Raw genomic sequence first — 19088 nt, 5'->3', positions numbered from 1 at the left:
GTGCGCGACCGAATGGCATCCAGACGAGAATCCAAACGTCCAGCCGTCACGTGCTAGAAGAATTATGGCCTTTGAGTCACTTTCGCCTGCACTTTTTAATTTCCTCTGCGTTGCCGTTTTTTAATTCGTATGTTTTTATGAAATTTTATGTGCTACGGTATCCGTGGAGGTGAATGCGGACTTATTGTCGGTGGCTAGTCTTTCGGAATGTGACTGTGTCGTGCGGGATTGGCTGGAGTGCTCGTTCCGTGACGGTTGCCATACACATACGCCCGGGGTAATTGCGCGAAAGTATAATTGGTTTCATTCCAGGTATGCTACTGTGGATAGATTTATGCAGTCATTGGCTGTGCTCTTTGTCTGTAATTGAAAACTGAAAAGGTTTGTTTACATTCAAATCATTCAATACAGAATAATTGGTGGCAGCAGTATATTGAAGGTAGCGGGTAAATAATTCGGAAAACTCGTACTGCTAACTAGAACATGTTTATACAACTTTGAGTGAAAGTCGTTTTTTTATAGTTATCCATCCTACTTTATACTTATACTTTATACTAATATACTTATTTTAAGTGGGAAAGTGTGTGTCTGTTTGTTTGTCCGTCTTTCACGGCAAATCGGAGCGACGTATCGACGTGATTTTTTAAGTGGAGATTGAAAGGATGGAGAGTGACATAGGCTACTTTTTGTCTCTTCCTAACCTCCCACTTCCCTAGAATGGGAGGTGGAAGTTTATATGGAGCATTCCGCAATTTTAGAATTAAGCCGCGGGCAAAAGCTAGTTAGAGATAAAACTTACTAGTGCCAGCATAGTAGACCGTGTAGTCAAGTTGGTGGCCCATCATGTCCACCCTCACGCGGTCCACGACCAGGCGCGTGAAGAACAGGTCTCTCTTGTAGTAGATGGGCTTGTCGTTCTCGTGCGCGACCGCTGTGTCCATAAGCGGGTGGGATCTGGGAAAGTCAAGAATGGTGTTAACCGAAATTACATTAAAACAAACGTCATCATTTGATATGAAGAATCGTATGATTAGTAACAATTAAGTTAGGTAACAAATGCTAATGGCCGACATGTCTGATTTCATTAATTACTCAAGGATATGTATAATACGAGTATGACACGAATTGGCAATATTAGACAATATGACAGGCTAGAGAGATAGTAATATGAATTTTGAATTAACAGCGACAGGGGTCGAATCGATAGTTAATTTTCGCGCATAACCCATGCGCGAAAATTAATATCTGGGCGAGGTCAAAAAATATAATATAATATATTTTTTGACCTCTATATTTGTTCATAAAAAAATACACATTTTAAGATAGGCAGTTCCACGTAACTATAATATAGCTCAAATTATGTGCAAATGTATATTAATAAGCAAATAATTGGTCGCTTTACTTTACTCTGTTACATGGAATTACCCATATATAAATCAGCCCTCAGATAACTGAATACAATATGCATTTTGCAACCTTTTGTTTATTTATAGGTATTGATCGTGCCAAGACAAGCGTATTGTATAGAGATCGAAACCTTTGAAATCAGCCGCCACAAGAAACTGCAATATCTATTTGCATTGAATTGAGGGGAGAAGTGTTTCGCGACATTGTATGTTCAGGTACTCCCCGTGATAATTTCACAACAGAAGTCAGGTGGTATCGAAGCCGGGCGGAAGCAACCTCGATAAACATTGTAACAGAATCGACCCCGGCGCCAGACTATCACAGTGTCGCACGACGCAAATGTCATCAGATAAAAGCCTTTACTCCACCGTTAACAACAAAAATACTCATTCGTTTAATTAAAACTCTCACTTGCATGAATAAAAATTTTATAAATTATTTTTCGCCAGACTGGTTCAGGTGGAGTGTTAAAATCTCGACGTTTCCACATGAGGATCGTGAAAAAGTGGGAAAAAAAATAATTGAACGCTCTCGGGGTGAGAGCGTCGGATAATTAACAGGACGTGTCGTCAGATAAAAGTGTCTGTAGATTTCAATGGGCGTGGAATTCTGGGATCGCGGAGACCGGCGGCACTCGTGTTCCACGTTTTTAAGTGACGATTTTCAACTTTGTTTACGTTCGACTCTCGGTTACAATAACCGTGCCTTTTGTTTTTTCCCGCTCGCCGGCGCCCGACATTTTTACAAATTAATTAATGGTCGTTGTAAAGTTCGCCATCCGTGGAAACTAAACATTCTAAGAGCGCGTGTGTACTTGTTGAACAAAGGCTTTGTAAACAATTATGTACGAAGTCAACATGTAACGAAGTTTTCCGACGCTTCATGTTAGTAACGCCCCGATAAATTGTTTTAGCTTTTCCTTCACATACTTATTGACATATATATGTCCTTAAGAATATGCAAATAGATGGCAACGACATTTCTCCTGACCCTGAGAAAGCGTACTTAAACGGCTTGAATATTTTACTAGGAAACTTGTTATACCTACTTTTTTTTTTTTTTTTTTTTTTTTTAATTAGCCTCTTTTGTGTCCCACTGCTGGGCAAAGGCCTCCCCTCGCTTTCTCCACTCGACCCTGTTGTTGGCATTTTCCCACCATTTCGGGTAGAATGCGTCCAGGTCGTCCCGCCATCTCCTTTTTGATCTGCCTGCACCCCGGCCTGCCCCGTCTATGGTGTTTCGCGGGTCCCAGTCTGTAAATATTTTGGCCCACCTTTCCGGGTGCATGCGGCAGACATGTCCAGCCCAGTCCCACTTTAGCTTAGCGGTCTTGACGCCCACATCTGCAACTCCAGTTCTGGAGCGTAGTTCCGTGTTTCTGATTCGGTCAGTTCTACGAACACCTAATATACTACGCTCCATCGCTCGCTGGCAAACCTTGAGTTTCAACTTTAGAGCCTCAGTTAATGACCAAGTTTGTGCCCCGTAAGTCATGATAGGCAGGATGCACGTGTCAAGGAGTTTGCGCTTAAGACACAGAGGAAGGTCACCCTTCATTAGCGCTTTCATGGACCAGAAGCTCTTCCAGGCATTCTTGATACGTCTATCGATTTCGACAGACTGCCTGTTTTCGAAGGATGCTATCTGGCCCAAGTAAACATACTCCTTGACGTATTGTATATCCTGCCCATCTACCACTATTCTATCCTCAGCTTGATTGGTCATCAACTGGTCATCAACATCATACCTACTTATATCCAGAGAAAACCTTGTCACTTCCATCATCGGGCTGCCTAAATATACTTATGAAAAATATCCATTTTTCGAATGGCTATTTGAATACACCTTACATTGAAGCAAAATTCTAAAGCAAAACCTACCTAATAAAATTGAGCACAGTATCCGGCAGCGACGAAGTATCATTGACGCAAGTCCCGGGCCTCGGCTCAGGCACTCTGCTACTAATCACCGGCAGCCAAGCCGAGCTGGAAGTAGCCTGCTCCTTGAATTTGCCCTGGAAGGCCTTCTGGATGTCGCCGATGGTGAACGTGCAGATAGCGGAGCCCATGAGTCCAGTGGAGGCGGTCGTGAACACGCCGTAGAACCGACTGTCATCGCCGGGGACTTTGTAGATGCTCTCTAAAACAAAATACTTACGATTAATACTAGAAATGATAGTGAAATAAGACTTGTATTTTGAACTGCAGCACGCAGTGCCTGAATTGTTTTAAGCAATGTGGCGTTTTTATGGTAAACTATGTCAACATTCTACAGTGTGTTTAATAAGTTTAAATTAACTGTTAAATCATTAAGTTCTATGTTTTACCTAGATATGAAGTACTTATTTTTGAATACTGTCTTAGCTCCCCTTTTTTAAGTCAAGAGACAGCTAATTTATGTTATATAAACTCTATACGATGAAGTTCTTGAGAGATGTCGCTGACAAACATTTGCTGAAATTGGTATACGTGGCCCTGTGCCAGCCGGTACTCAATTACTGTATCCTGGCTTGGGGAGGCTGCTGTAAGTCCAACCTGATTACTCTGGAAAGAGCTCAAAGAGCGGTGTTAAAGGTATCCTTGCGCAAACCGCGACAATTTTCAACAGAGAGCCTTTTCAGAGAGGCTGGAGTTCTCAGTGTTCGTAGACTTTTTATCTTGCGAGTTGCCGTTTACATGCATAGCCGGATAATAAACTGCTCATCCTACCCTAGCATGCTGAATCAACGTATCTTCAGAACATCTGTACCTCGAGTCCGTAGTAGGTTCGCTAGACGCTTTAAATCATTTATTTTCCCTTATATTTATAACGCTGTGTTGAAACGATGTGACATTAAACGCTGCCCTCTCCCTAAAGCTAAATCCTTATTACGTAAATACCTACTGCCTTTAACTTACGAAGATTCTGAGAGAATATGCTGTCTTACACAATAAACATTTTTAACAATGAGTCCGTCCCTCACACACACACACACACACACACACACACCCACACACACCATACATATTCTTACACACTCTCTCACACTACCTAAATCACTAGTTACGAAACTCTCTGTTTTCATTTGATATTTTCATTCTTAGTCTAACGTTATATTTTATATTAATTGTAATTGGTACTTATATTTGTAAGTTTGCATGCACTTAGTATTTATTTTTTCTTAAGCCGCTGTTATCTGGTCAAATCACGCATGTAGCTGACTTCCACGATACAGGCTTAGCCTAGTGTGGGAGTCGTCGATTAATTGCAAATTGTATTTTAAACTAATTCTCTTGGTTAATAAAATATTTTTAATTTTTAATTTTTAATTAATAAAATACAATAAATTTCATTGTATCACAAAGACACATACCCAAATACAAAACTTTACATGAGAAATAACATGAATTCATAATTGAGTGTGGCATATATTATTATATTCTATACAAAAATAGAATACTACAACAAAAGTCTGCAACAACTATAATTGGTGATATTACTTCCTACAATTAAACGCCCTAATTAGTTTCCTTAAATTATGATAATAGCTTAATAGTACATGTTCGAAGAGTTGGAGGAACAAGCGATGTAGATAGAAAATCTATAATCTATTCATGGTTTAGTGGGTCGGGGCAGAGGCGACTCGACTACTAAACAACTGTAATTGCGGCTCTGAACTTTACACTTCGCTGTCACTACGAATAGAAGTGCCGCGACCATTTAAATTGCGTCTACAATTATAAATGTCAACAGTAACTATTAACAAATGTTTGAAATTCAAAGATAAATTAGTATTACGTATTTGTCAAAATTAAATATTTAAAGCAGATTTAGCTTGAAGTTTAGGTAATTGTGCCTAGTTAATATTAATGTTCAGCAAATTTATCATGAAAGACGAATTATTAGTCAATTTACTCGCATACCTTTCTGATTAATTTAATTTTATTTTATTTTTATTTTACGGTTGAAGCCTACAATAACCTAACCACAAAATTAAAATTTTGAAAAACCCTCGACCGCGACCTAGTGGACCGATTTTCATGAAACATGGCTAAGAACACTCCCGACTAACACAGCTTTCAAATAAAAAAAAACTAAATCGAAAACGGTTCATCCGTTCGGGAGCTACGATGCCACAGACAGACACACACACAGACAGACAAACAGACAGACAGACAGACAGACAGACACCCCGTCGTTTTTGCGTCGGGGGTTAAAAAAAAATAATATGCAAGATAACGAGTGTACCTACTAAATATTTTATTCATTGGTATTGTTGGAGAACGGTTTAAAGGGTATTTGATATGTCAAAATATTATTTTAGTGTACCTAGGCAAATTCAAGGTACATAAATTTAAAAGAGATAGCATTTTTTACTGCGGGCTAGTGTATACCCAACAAATTCAAATGCATTTTGTGTTATTCGCAACAGTCAAAGCATTTAAAAACAAATCGAGCCTGCAAAAGGAAAACATCACAGTCAGTTCAGCTTCTAATGATCCCGTGGAGTAGCCATGGTTCAGAGAGGCACCCAACTGTGCGGGGCACAAACATACCAACACCGAAAAGAGCGATTACGCGACGTAAACGCTGCTAATGGCGCTTGAACGGACATGTAAATAACACACCTATAGCAAATACTGAGCACTTGAGTGTTCCTATTACATTCTCATGAGTTATGCAGGGAATGTAGCGGGGCGCGTGAAAAACCGGGCTCCTGCTGCCTTTAATATTGGATGAACACGGTCTGCGAAGACCGGAGCGCCAAACGAATCGGCTAGACTGTTAGAATCGCACACTTTTGAGTTGCGAACTGAATGTTTGCTTGAGAATCGCCGTAGGGATTAGGTGAGAGTGTTTACATCCACGGCTTTGTTAGCAAACTAAACTACAAGTTCGTAAACAAAAGCTGCGCTATGCACTTACTTTTGTTTAGTGAGTTTTCAATTTTCTACGTTGATTAAATTGAACGTCTTTCAATTCTTTTAAAAGTATTTTTTGTTTAAATTGGACATTTTTCTACAGGGTTGGGCAGAATAACTGTCCTAGTTAAAAAGTGGTATAAAATTTTAAAAACACGATGATGTGAAAAGTAGTGCTATGATTTATATCCATAACATCTTAAGTTTTAAAGTGTTATGTAATATATTTTTTCTACTCCCGAACTATTATTAGTCATTTACAGGGTCGTGCATAGATCTTTAAAACCCTACATAAAAGTCTATTCCCCCAAGCCAGCGTAAGCAGGCTTTCCGCGCATGCGCGCAGTATCGAAAAAACTGAAAACGCATTGTTTGGCTCTGTAACCATGGCAACGCATTGTTATAACGATACATCGCGCGAGCGCGGGAATGCTTTGGGCACTGAGCTGACAGTGCAAACATTTGCGTCAAAATACATGAAACAGTGTGAATTTCACGAAAGTTATTCAAGAAAACTATTAAAAACTAAGTGCATGGTCGTAGAAAAAGTATTGTACGCAACGGTGTTTAACTGAGTCAAAAAATACTCGTGACGTCTTAATAACAATTTTCGGCTTCGCCTCAAATTGTTACCCACGCCACTCGTCTTTTTTGACCTCCTTTAAACGCCTGTTGTATAAAATACTATTATTTGATTTTCTTTAACTTGCATAATTTTAGGCATTTTGCTGTAGAAGGAGTTTGACCCGGCACGCACGACCTCATCTGCTAAGTCATGCAATACTTGACTACCCGACCCCAAAATAAATGCCAGTTTTAGCCTTTTGCCATCTCAATAAAACTTTGCATTTATTTTTATATGTAAATGTTAATAGTTATCAGTTACCTAAAAATGCGTAGCGTACGTTTCAAGATAAAATATCAGCTTAAAAATTTCGACGAAAATGGCACTTTTCCTCATGAAGATGTGGTCTGACTGAGTTTCTCTTTTGAATAAATTTATGGCTAAAATATCTTCGTTTCTATCCCTTAATATAACACCATACTCAACATCAGTCTGACATTTGTTGAACTCCTGAAATTAAAATGCATTTTCTTTGAAAAATGGCCATCGTGCTGCGTAAATAGCATTTTGTATCTAGCGCTCACATTTTTAAAAGAAACAGCGTACATACATAAATTATCCTTTATGTTTAGGTCCCTTAGTTCTTGGTTATTTTGAAGTATGCAAAATATTGTCCCCTCTTCAATTATATTATGTTATTGAATATTTTATAATTTTAAGCACAATTTTGTATGATTCACCCATGGTTGTTTGTAGCTACTTTACTGATACAAACTATCCAATTCCTACAAAATCTTTACTTGATTTCAGAAGAAAAATACTTCTATAAACGATTTTTGGTATGCAATATCAAAGCAATATTGGATATTAACTTTTTTCAGTTAGTTGAATATCTCGCCCAATCCGCAATGTTCGCTGTCATAACTTCCAACTGTAAATACTTTTCAAATTTCTGTAAATACTTTCTTTTAGAATCCGTGAAGGGCATTAAATTGTCGATTTAAAATGATACACAGGGAATAGAAATCTGTTATATTGAAATAGATAACGACATGTATTACAATAGGACAGTTAATCCGCCCAACCCTGTATGTATGGACAGGTCATTTTAACTTATTAATAATATCTTGAGGGGAATTATTTAATGTTACCTACGTGTTGTATTTTTTTATTAGGTACCTACTGTATTTTCTTAAATTAAATGGAAAAAACATGAGCACAATGCACCCTTACATTCTTAAAACCTTTAACTAAGAGCTGAAGAGCAACTACTCTTGAAAAACTGGTTAACGTCTTTCACCAAAGTCATATTAAACTTTCCAAACGAATAAATTCTGAAAACTGTTGAACGGTGACCAACTGTTTGGTAAAACCGGACCTTAGGCGTGATTAAATAGGCTTATAGTATCAAAAATAAGTGTTTATCACTAACGTATCTCGTTGAAGTAGAAGGGGAACTCTCCAGGGATGCTGCAGTTGAGACGCGCCTTGAGGTAAGTGGCCCAGTTCTGGCTGAGGATGTTCTTGCCGCCGGTGTCGCGCTTGCAGACGCGCGCCACGCGCGAGTACACGGCCTTGCCGCAGTTGATGTACTCCACGGCCGTCTCGCGGAAGAAGAACAGCACGTGTTCGCCGACGTCGAAGGAGCCCACGAAGTTCGGTTCTGGAAACAATCGACGAGTTAATAGCTACCCAAGAAGAGCTTAATCGCAGTACGCTCTAGAACGGTGTAGGTATATTTACTTTTACTTCAGTTCAATTTAGTCATAATTAGTTTTAGTTAAGTATCAACATCAACATAAGTAATGTACACCTTAATGTATAGTTATTATTTTGCTGAAATTTGGTAGTGACGTTCATGGCCATGACTGAAAACGGACAATATTATGAAAGTTTGTTATTTGTGAGTTTAGCAAATATATAACAGGTACTCGGTGAAAACGATATCGAATATTTGGTTTAATAGACTGTAGATAATTCGAATTATTGGCACCAAGGTACTATTTCCGATACCTAGTTGGATTAGTTCCAAATTTATACAATAATTATTAGATAAATCACTAAATACATTACAATAATAACCTCATTGTAATTTAGACAATAACCCGAATCATGTATTCCGGCCAGCCGTTCCCATGTTAATGTTGTAATATCAAATTGGTGTTCGGTGTGACGTGCAATAAATATTAGATGAAACGGCGGGTGTCGATTATGTCATAGAAACCGGGGCGGTGGACGACATTAATAAGTGCTTATTAGCCGCCGTAATGAAATCGCCACGCGCCCTGGATTACGAGCACACGGTCCCAGTCAATATCTCTATTTTCCCATTGTTCGCTGATACTAAATCCTATACAATATTGCGAAAGATGTAATTTTAAATAAGGATTCCGCGAGCGTCTGCTAATCTTTTAAAATTATTGGCGCGATAAATTTGGCTTCACCTTAATTAATAGTTTCGATAAAGCTCGGGCTATTTGTTTAATGGATATGGTACATGGTGATATATTTCGCAGTATAGGTACCTATATTATTTATATTAAAATGTAATATCGATTAAAATATAAACCGAGCGGACACCAAAGTACCTTCCTCTTTTGTTAAATACATATATCGATTATAAAGTGTAAAAGGGATGACCCTCGATCAATCATTAATGCAAACCGCTGAACTCAGCCAACTACAAAATTTAGGGGCATCACGTCCCTACACGTAAGCTCTCTCGCGAATGACGGATTTTTTGAAATTCAACTCTTGTGGAGGGTTCTAACAGATCGTGAGATTCTTGATGGGGGACACATTTGTATAAATTTTTGACGACACATTTTGTTTTCATAAATAAACAAAAATGTATATCTTTAACAACCAGCGATTCATGTTGAACCATAATTATGCTTTATTATAGGTACGTTTGCGCCACAATTGAAGCCTAAAACATTCTATATTGTTATTCGAATGTAGCGATGATTGCGCAATCATTGTTATTTGATAGCATGTCCAAATATTAGCCATTGTTTGTTAGAACGAAAAATGTTCAATGAACTTGATTCAAATGGAGTTTGATTTTCGGTGTTGTTTTACTGTTGGAATAGTTAGTGGAACTAATTTGTTCAAACACATGTCTGCTGTAAAAATGTTACTAAATATGTACATTATAAACTTAAAAATTTTATTATCAACCATGTTTAGGTACAATTGGCATTAAGAGGGGGACATTATAAACTAATAGTGTTAGTACCTACATTATAAACTGAAACAAAGGAAAAGTGACGAAGGCGACTAAGTGGTAGAAGCAGTAATAAATACAGAAATAGGTAGGTACTTATATTAAACACCTACACGATAAACATAATTAGATTTATGCCCAAAGTTGTGTAAGTGTTAGTAATATTATGTTATTATAGAGTATAAGAAACCACATAATAAACAGAATTAAAGACATAAATCCAATCTGCAGGTTGCATTAATGGGTAATTCCGGTCGTATTACTCTGAGGTTAGAAGTTATTATTCCTTAAGGCAAATTAGCCTGGCGATATTAAATACAGCACGTCGCCTTAAATAAGACACGGCCAGGTGCAGGTTCCTACAAAGTATATTATTTTGTTATAAAGATGGTAATAACAGTCATAAACTTGATGTTTTCAACGAGATACTTTATAAGCATTTCGTTAAAATATAAAACAACATTTTATACTCAAGATAAAGGGAGAATGTAGGTACAACAATGTGTGATTTTTAAGCTTTTAATCCTAAATTAATTCAATAAATAGAAAGGTTTCGTATTATATTGCAAAATGTAATTCACCGTGAAATAAGGTATCTAAAGGGAGTATTCCGACGGTGACGCAAGAGTTTGCCAAATCTAACCTTTATTGGCAAGGCAATACAGCCTAAGACACGCGTCTTCGTGAGTGACACGCCCTGCAGGAGTGATCCATACTAATATTATAAATGGGAAAGTGTGTGTGTCTGTTTTTTTGTCCGTCTTTCACGGCAAAAGGAGCGACGAATTGATGTGATTCTTTTTAAGATAGTTGAAGGGATGGAGAGTGACATAGGCATTTTTTGTCTTTTTCCAACTCCCCACTTCTCTAAAATGTCGGATGGAAATGTTTATGGAGCATTCCGCAATTTTCGAATTAAACGCGAGCGGAGCCGCGGGCAAAAGCTAGTAATATATAAAGAAAGCGAGATCGAAATTAGTGTTCTCAACGTGAACGTTCACAAATCTGACGGAAACGTTGGTAATTGAAAATGCTGGCGTGATCCCTGAAATACGGCCAATGAAGGAACGTGTAATGAACAAACTGTTATTAACAGTCATTAATGGAAAGTCGGATTGTTTATTTCTATGTCGAGCGGGTAAAGATTCAAATTCGTGAATTTTGAATCTAATTTTACATTCTGATACATGCTGATACTTACATATGTTTGTTATTAGTTCCTTTTCTTTAATATTTTTGAGAAATGAGGCTAAATGATATTATGAAAATATTGACGTGACTTTTTGTTCAATTTATCATTATAATACGCTTTCAGTTTAAAATAAACAATTGGATAAAATACAAGGATTATATTTAAGTACAAAATAGCAATAGTGATTATAGCAACGTATTAACGATAAAAGTAAAATAAGCGACTAAAAAACTCTAATAACTCTGTAAGAAGGTTTATAAGAATGCGAGTCTTCGGCTATTGGACTTTATTAAATTTTGATTAAGAGTCTTACGAAATAATTGAGTGCTTTCGTGTCGCAGGTTAAGATGTTTTCTAGGTCACTGAAGACGGTTACAAAGTCACAAATATAAAATCTTGTATAGTCGATTACAAAGAGATGTATCCACTTTTTCACGTTATTGCATTGTAATAAGTCGAGTGTTGTAGTCGACTGCACTTGTAAACAACGTAGAAGTTAAGTATAAAGTATAATTATTGTGCATAATGGTAAAATTTTATTAACGATAATAATTAAACACAAATTATCCCTGTCTAGCTAGACCACGGGATACTAATTAGTTAATCTGAGTTATGGTACCTATTGAAAACCGTAGATTATAGTAGATTAGGTACATTAAATAATGTAGTAATTTAATTGGCACGAAATCAAACTAGTGTGATTAGGTAAATAAGTTTCATTGCCTAGATACAATAAATTTCCAGTAACTACACCAATAATTCAGTTTTAGTTATTTCCGAATCTACGGCGTATGGTGAGCACAATTTGGGTCGTCGCTAGGGATTAGTCCACGTCACGCATTTATTGTTTTGAACCCGAATTAACCCTCACTCGATTATTTACTAATACGATTAAGGATAATGACATGATGTGGTCCCACGTTCAAATCCAAATGTCAATGTTTTATAAAGATATTGTAATGTGATTTCATGACAATAACAAACAACTTTCATAACTTAACCCTTAAATGCATAGTGGAGTGATACATCAAGCTTTTTTTTGAGAATATTATAAGAATATGTTTTTTAATCCTAGGATTTTTCAATCTACACAACATTACCCATCTATTTCAATTTTTTTGGACATAGGTAATACAAAAATCATGCATTTAAGGGGTAATATCAGATGTTGCAGTCTCTAATATTATACAAAATAAATTACAACAATCTTTCAAACTTAACAGTGAACATAAAATACAGATCAAAGAAGCAGATGACCGTTACGAATAACTTTAAAATGCACTTACTGTCGAGCCATTTGGAGTCATACTTGAGCGTCCTCTTGAACGCATATTCTTGTCGTCCCGTCGTCAAATTATGCAGATCGGTTCTGAAGATGACGGTGTCGGCCTTCGTGAACTCGGCGTTGGTGCCGGAGTAGAGCGCGGGCAGGTCGCCCGGGTTCCCGCGCTCCACCCACAGCGCCGTGGAGTTGTCCGCGGGGTCGTACGGGCACTTGGCCACCCCCATCCCGATGCCCGGCACCGGCGTCCGCGCGTGCCGCGGCAGGTGAGTCACGTTCGACTGCAACAACAAAAAAGTTTATTTATACTACGTGATCACGTCCTAGACGTAACCTTTGTTGGGCGCGATTTGATTTCTCTATTCAGAGAACGGAGGGTCTTCAGCGATCGTTTAGTAACCTAATATTATCGCAAATGGACTGGGTATTCTTGTATCCTATGTTAATTTTAGTCTTTCTCTACTCGTAAAACAATTTTATAAAGTTAAGGTCGCCTATCTAATTTTCCTAAGCGACACTAAAACGGGAAAAATATTTGAATTTTTACGCATGAACACTTCGATTTTATGCGCCATTAATCTAAAACACTTGTAAAAAGCACCGTAACGAGTGGATTTATGCGTTTCAAAGTCAGTAGCAACCGACTGCCCCCCGCTTCGCTAGACTCAACAACACATCTGCTATTAATTCTTCCAAAAATTTACGGCCGCTTCACGTTCAACACGATTTATTAACCGAAACTTATTATTTTGAAGCGGTCGAACATTTTTCCTGCATCGCTCGGTCCTCGGGAGAATTCCTCTATTAGTATAATGTGATGGGTGGCGGTACGGTTTTCGAAATTATCATAAAATTACTAAATGTAGCATAAACGTGGGGGCGGGCAGGGCGGCCGTCGTCGTGGATTGAGACTTTATGTAAATTTTAACGACGCTGCGACCATCGGGGCCACCTGTGACCGGCCCCCGCTCCCCCGGAGGGGCACCTGTCGAAAACCTATGTCGTTTTTATTTCAATAAGCCGAGGATTAAATTAGGCATGCGAGAACGTGCCGCGCGGCCGAGCTCGGGAAAACAACGTTCCCTCGCTCCTACACGTGGAGCCGATGGGACCCTTCACGTATATTAAGTTCCTGTAACGCCTCTAAGATGAAGTGTTAGCGGAGATTAATGCTAGCTCTTATTGTAAGTCACATTATTTCAAAACGTTGGCAAGAGAATAATTTATAACGGTGCATTCTCAATTCCTTACGCTTACTGGTTTTAATTATACTGTTGAGTACAAGTTGATCAAAATACTGCTAATAAAAGGTTGCAGAAACTTTACAGTCCCGCAGTGATGTAGTAAAACAGCGATCTATAACAACAAATATTTGCTTTAACTTTCAGGTCACCGTTGTCGGAAAACATTGTCAGATCCTAGGCACTAAGTACACCGCATCACTGCTTGTTCCTAAACACTGCAAACTGAAGTGCGAGCTGTAAGCAGGGCGCTGAAAACCACAGCAGGCGTTTACTTTCAAACTCTGCAGGGTACCTAGCCAACGTCACTAACGCTTACGCTTCGTAGCTAACTAGATCCCTATCGCTCTTCTGTAGTGGTTCGATAGAGCCAGACCGTGTTTCTATCGCCACGCAGCGTCAACAATTGTCACTTCGGCTAGGCTGGTGAGGGTTTACTTTCAAACTCAGCAGGGCTGTATTATTGTCCCCTGTTTGGGCGCTCGTAAGTCCAGGATAAACAAGCAAATGGATCGGACGGAAGAGCTCCCCTCGTAGAATAAGAAAGTTTGTGGACGGACCCGCGAGCGCCCCTCATTAGGCCTTTGCTTTTGTTTATTTACGAAATTAGCATCTAGAAAGCTTTTCAATGACGGAAAGGAGCCGATGACGCCGTAACGACGTAGCATTCAATAAAGTTGACGGTCGCTGGATTTACATCTTTGTTGGGTTCGCATTTTAATAACGTTCCATTACTGGTTTTATTGCGGACTCATCAATAACTCTTTATAACAAATATTTATTTTAAATTTTACTCCGCTCGCAGAGGTGGGAATGCAAAAAGCACCTTTAGCTTCGCTTCGATTTGTCAGAATTCAACCATATTTTCATGAAATTATATATTAAACTAAACTTGCCTACAGTGTGGTTCAATGTTAATGACGCGAAAGACCCTGTCCTGTTCCGCTAAGTTTTAGATTACCTAGCTTCCAAAATACTTGTGTTTTTGATATGAGAGAGAGTCATGATTAAAAAGCAATATAAAGAACTAGCCATTTCCCGCGGCTTCGCCCGTGTACTAATCTAATATTGTTTTTCCATACAAACTTTGGACCCCCATTTCACCCCCTTAGGAGGCGAATTTTGAAAAAAGCCTTTCTTAGTGCTCCCCTAATATACCTTATAAGGAACCTACGTACCTATCAAATTTGGAATCTCTAGGACCAGCGGTTTCGGCTGCGCGTTGATATGTCAGTCAGTTAGTTTCTTCTTTTATATATTTACATACATACATACATATAATCACACCTGTATCCCATAAAGAGGTAGGCAGAGCATATGAACTACTAAGTTTCAGTGCCACTCTTGGCAAAAAGGGGTTGAAAGAAATCCAAATTGTGACATTGCAGTGACAGGTTGCCAGCCTCTCGCCTACGCCACAATTTAACCCATATCCCACAGTCGACTTCTAGGACACCCACGAGAAGAAAGGGGGTGGTGAAATTCTTAACCCGTCACCACACGTTTTAAATATTTATATACTTATTTTATTTTATTTCTTTTATATATTTAGATTTATAAAAAGTCAGAGATATAAGCATATACGTAACATAATAATATCATTTACATAGCCCGTTATAGTACTAAACTGTAAAATGGCATTATGAAAATACGATGTGCGAAATTGGAAACCAGCAGTTTTACAATGTAAAACAGCTGACATGAGATGTTCGGTTGGCACCTGGATCCGTCCGTGAAATACGACAATGGCTTCCCGATACAATGTGAATATGTAAGTCACTATCAAATATATCGGAGCGGTAGAGTTGCTCACAATACCTGAATACGCACTTTAGTGCTTGGATGATAGAAGCGGGTTCAGATATTTGTAAGCACCGCGGACGCTGCGACATACACCGTGTTTTTATTGAATTCCGTTAACTTCGGCATATAATTAGGTCCATTATAGGAAACACATAGTTAGTTTTTTTTAATTCGTAACTTTTTTCTGAAAAACACTATACACCTGCGATAGATGTTACATATGCGATAGACATTTAGATTTAGTTTTTTTTCTGAAAGCTGAATTAGTCGGGAGTGTGACTAATTCAGCTTCCAAACAAAAAAGAAACTAAATCTAAATCTGTTCATCCGTTCGGGAGCTACGATGCTACAGACAGACACACACACACGACAGACAGACAGACAAACAGACAGACAGATACGTCAAACTCGTTTTTGCGTCGGGGGTTAAAAAGTGGCTGGCAAAACTCTAAAACTCTGCCTATATGTATATCGTGATATTCGCGAAGCGCGCCTTGGTTTGTACTGTTCTGTTTTATAGTTCAAGGTTGGATTAGTCCAGTCCATCAACTTATTATTAGGTATCTATTATTTTTTTTGTTTTCCGTTAAAACAAAAGTGGTAAGGGATGCCACACACGTGTTCAGTAATTAATTTTATTTTTTAATAATTCGATAACCGTAAGAGTTAAGACGCTAGTTTCTTAGATAAATTGATTGTATTTGAACTAAACTGAACTAAGATTAATAATCTTCCCTTAAAATTAACGGAATTCAATAAGAACACGGTGCATGTGTAGGTTTTGTGATATACAAGTAAAGTAACATTTTATAACTTAATAAAGAAAAATTAAACTGTCTAACGATTACAAATAAATTGTTCATATCTATTTCTTGTAATGAAAATTAAGTAATTGCACACCCGAATTAACAGTAGAATTTGCCATAATTTGCGCTACCCGCGGTGAACGCTAAATTATACCTTGTACGCAATTTTATATTACTTGTAACCTAGCACTTAAAATTTTCACTATCTCGCGAAAACTAAACTGCAAAAATAGCTTTCACAAGACGGCTGAATTCTTGAGATGACCTCGTTGCCCGTCGTATCAGCCTGTTACAAGACAAGAAACCTGGCGCCTAGCCGAAGTGACAATCGTTGAAGCTACTTGGCGATCGAATTGCAGTCTGGCTCTGTCTTGCAACTACGGAAGAGCGATAAGGAGAGCTAGCTTCTACTGTTACGAAGCGTAAGCGATTGTGACGTTGGCTAGGTACCTGCCTTAGGAATAAAACCGAAATTGTCCACAGGGAAATTCATCTGGAAGTGGTTTTGATATAGTGCTATAATTACGAATTCAAATGTTGTAATCTTGTGCAGATTAAATAAGAGGTAGCTACCGGAAAATGGTCCTACTTTGCTCCCCCTGAGTAATTATGCTCCAATTCCAAGGTGAAATTTCAACCATGGTTTTTATTTAACTCTGCGTAGTTAGGTACTTTGTTGGTCATACTGAACAAATTTATGGTAGGACTAAATAAAAATAATGTTAAAAATCGCTGGTTTCTACGGGTTAGCTCATATTGTATACTTAACGTTATTCTACCCGTACTTTTATTGGTCACTAGCTTTTGCCCGCGGCTTCGCTCGCGTTAGAAAGAGACAAAAAGTAGCCTATGTCACTCTCCGTCCCTTCAACTATCTCCACTTAAAAAATCACGCCAATTCGTCGCTCCGTTTTGCCATGAAAGACGGACAAACAAACAGACACACACACATTCCCATTTATAATATTAGTATGGATTTAAAGGGTCATGTACATGTACAACTGGAAAGCCCCACCAAACCAAGTCAATACAAGTCTATTGTCTATTCCCCAAAAAGGCATTAAATTTGTGCATACATGCCACCAACCCAACAAACTATTACTCAAATCCCAGAAAAAAAGGCATATAAACCATAACAATTAGGAACTTAACTACATAACTTTTATATTTCAATGCCTTACTATGTTAGTGTATAATTTGATATGTACGACAGTTTTGTTCACTTGTGGTTGCGATAGTGCGCAACTTTAGTACCTATTATTCTCACTACTAGTGAGTTCCTGTAATTGGCTTCCCGTATCTACTGTGTCTTATATACTTATGTCATAGCTGTTGGATCTCCAAATAAATAAATATATCGACGGTGGAAAGGAAGAACCACTTAAGCGATATTTTGGTCGAAAATGAGTTATATATATCATTGGAATCAGCGTTTTTTTCTGCGTCGTTTGAATTGGGTTTCACGGCGATCCGATGACTTATATGTCGCTTAAAGTAATTCACGAATGAGGTCTGAATTTGAAAAACCACCCCTTATGCGACACACAATTTGAATAAAATATTATCTGTGTCACTTAAAACCTACTCCAATATTACCACAGTCGTATAAACTATTTTTAAAAAGAGTTCGTTTCCGATGTAATGTCCCTTAATTGATTATTCCGGGCACATATATCTTGAATTCTGTACTTAAGTGGTTCTTCAAAACTGCTTAATAAAACGATTGTCGGTTAAATGAATGTTACAAAAAATTACGTTGTTATTTAATTGCTTTAAGCGACACTCCTTACCGCGGCCGAACCTGTCGCTTAAAGTATAGTTTATAAATGCGATACGTCGGTTAAGTGGAGATTGAAAATGGTATGATAACGGTTAAAGTGTTGCTCTAATCTATTTGATGTCGGTACAGTGAACAATTTTTGGCGCGAATTTCATGCGAATGGTGCTTTACTTATACAATGGAATGCAGTGGGTCGCTTCAGTCAGCGACGAACACCGGAGTGCGGCGGTTGTGTCGTCGATCGCTGCCTGATTCGACTAGGTATGTAATAAGTAAGCTAGCTACTTATTCTTAATAATTTATAAACTCAAAATAATTGTGATCTCAAAAAAGTTCATACTTAATTAAGAGTTATTTGTTAGAAGTAAATTTATTTTATTAAATAAAAATACACGTTAATTTCGTATAAGTATTTTATTTTTCTCCTTAAAAAACGCACAATATATCGTTTTTTAACCGCAAATATGTTCTAAATTTTTCAATAATATGAAATAGTTTAAAAAAATATTAAAACTAGCGTTATAATTCACAAAAAAGTGTCGATTTAGTTTCAAATTTCTGGTATACCACTTCCAATTGGCACGTAATAACTGCCCATACGACTGTTGCTTAATTGAATATCTTAGAGACAAGTTAAAGAAGGTAAGTGGCTTCAGTGAGTTTTATAGTACTATGATGATGTCGCTTAAATGGTTCTTCCGGGAATATTTTGAGGACCTTTTCAATTAAGCGACAACATTTTCAGGATCCTGTAAGATTTTGGGGTAAATGTTTATTTCATAAAATAGAGAAAAATTAAATAAGATTATCGTCTTAAGAACTCATTTACCTATTTCAAATAGGAAAAAAGTTATGATTTTTTTTCTCAAAAAGAAAACTTTGAAA

General features: G+C 37.8%; 1 protein-coding gene across 3 annotated transcripts in view; it reads right to left on the bottom strand.

Moving 5' to 3' along the window:
* LOC125235507 (semaphorin-2A-like) overlaps positions 1-19088 on the bottom strand; it is a 782062-nt gene that overhangs the window by 27711 nt on the left and 735263 nt on the right. For all 3 annotated transcript variants that reach the window (XM_048142078.1, XM_048142077.1, XM_048142079.1), the window contains 4 exons: positions 12578-12854; positions 8306-8536; positions 3288-3546; positions 800-954 (listed from right to left, as the gene is read on the bottom strand). In XM_048142078.1, the coding sequence (XP_047998035.1) occupies positions 800-954; positions 3288-3546; positions 8306-8536; positions 12578-12854 (922 nt within the window). The remainder of the gene's footprint in view (positions 1-799; positions 955-3287; positions 3547-8305; positions 8537-12577; positions 12855-19088) is intronic.

Source organism: Leguminivora glycinivorella, chromosome 17 (assembly GCF_023078275.1).
Source record: "Leguminivora glycinivorella isolate SPB_JAAS2020 chromosome 17, LegGlyc_1.1, whole genome shotgun sequence".
Taxonomy (NCBI): domain Eukaryota; kingdom Metazoa; phylum Arthropoda; class Insecta; order Lepidoptera; family Tortricidae; genus Leguminivora; species Leguminivora glycinivorella.
This window is presented reverse-complemented; position numbering and strand designations above follow the sequence as displayed.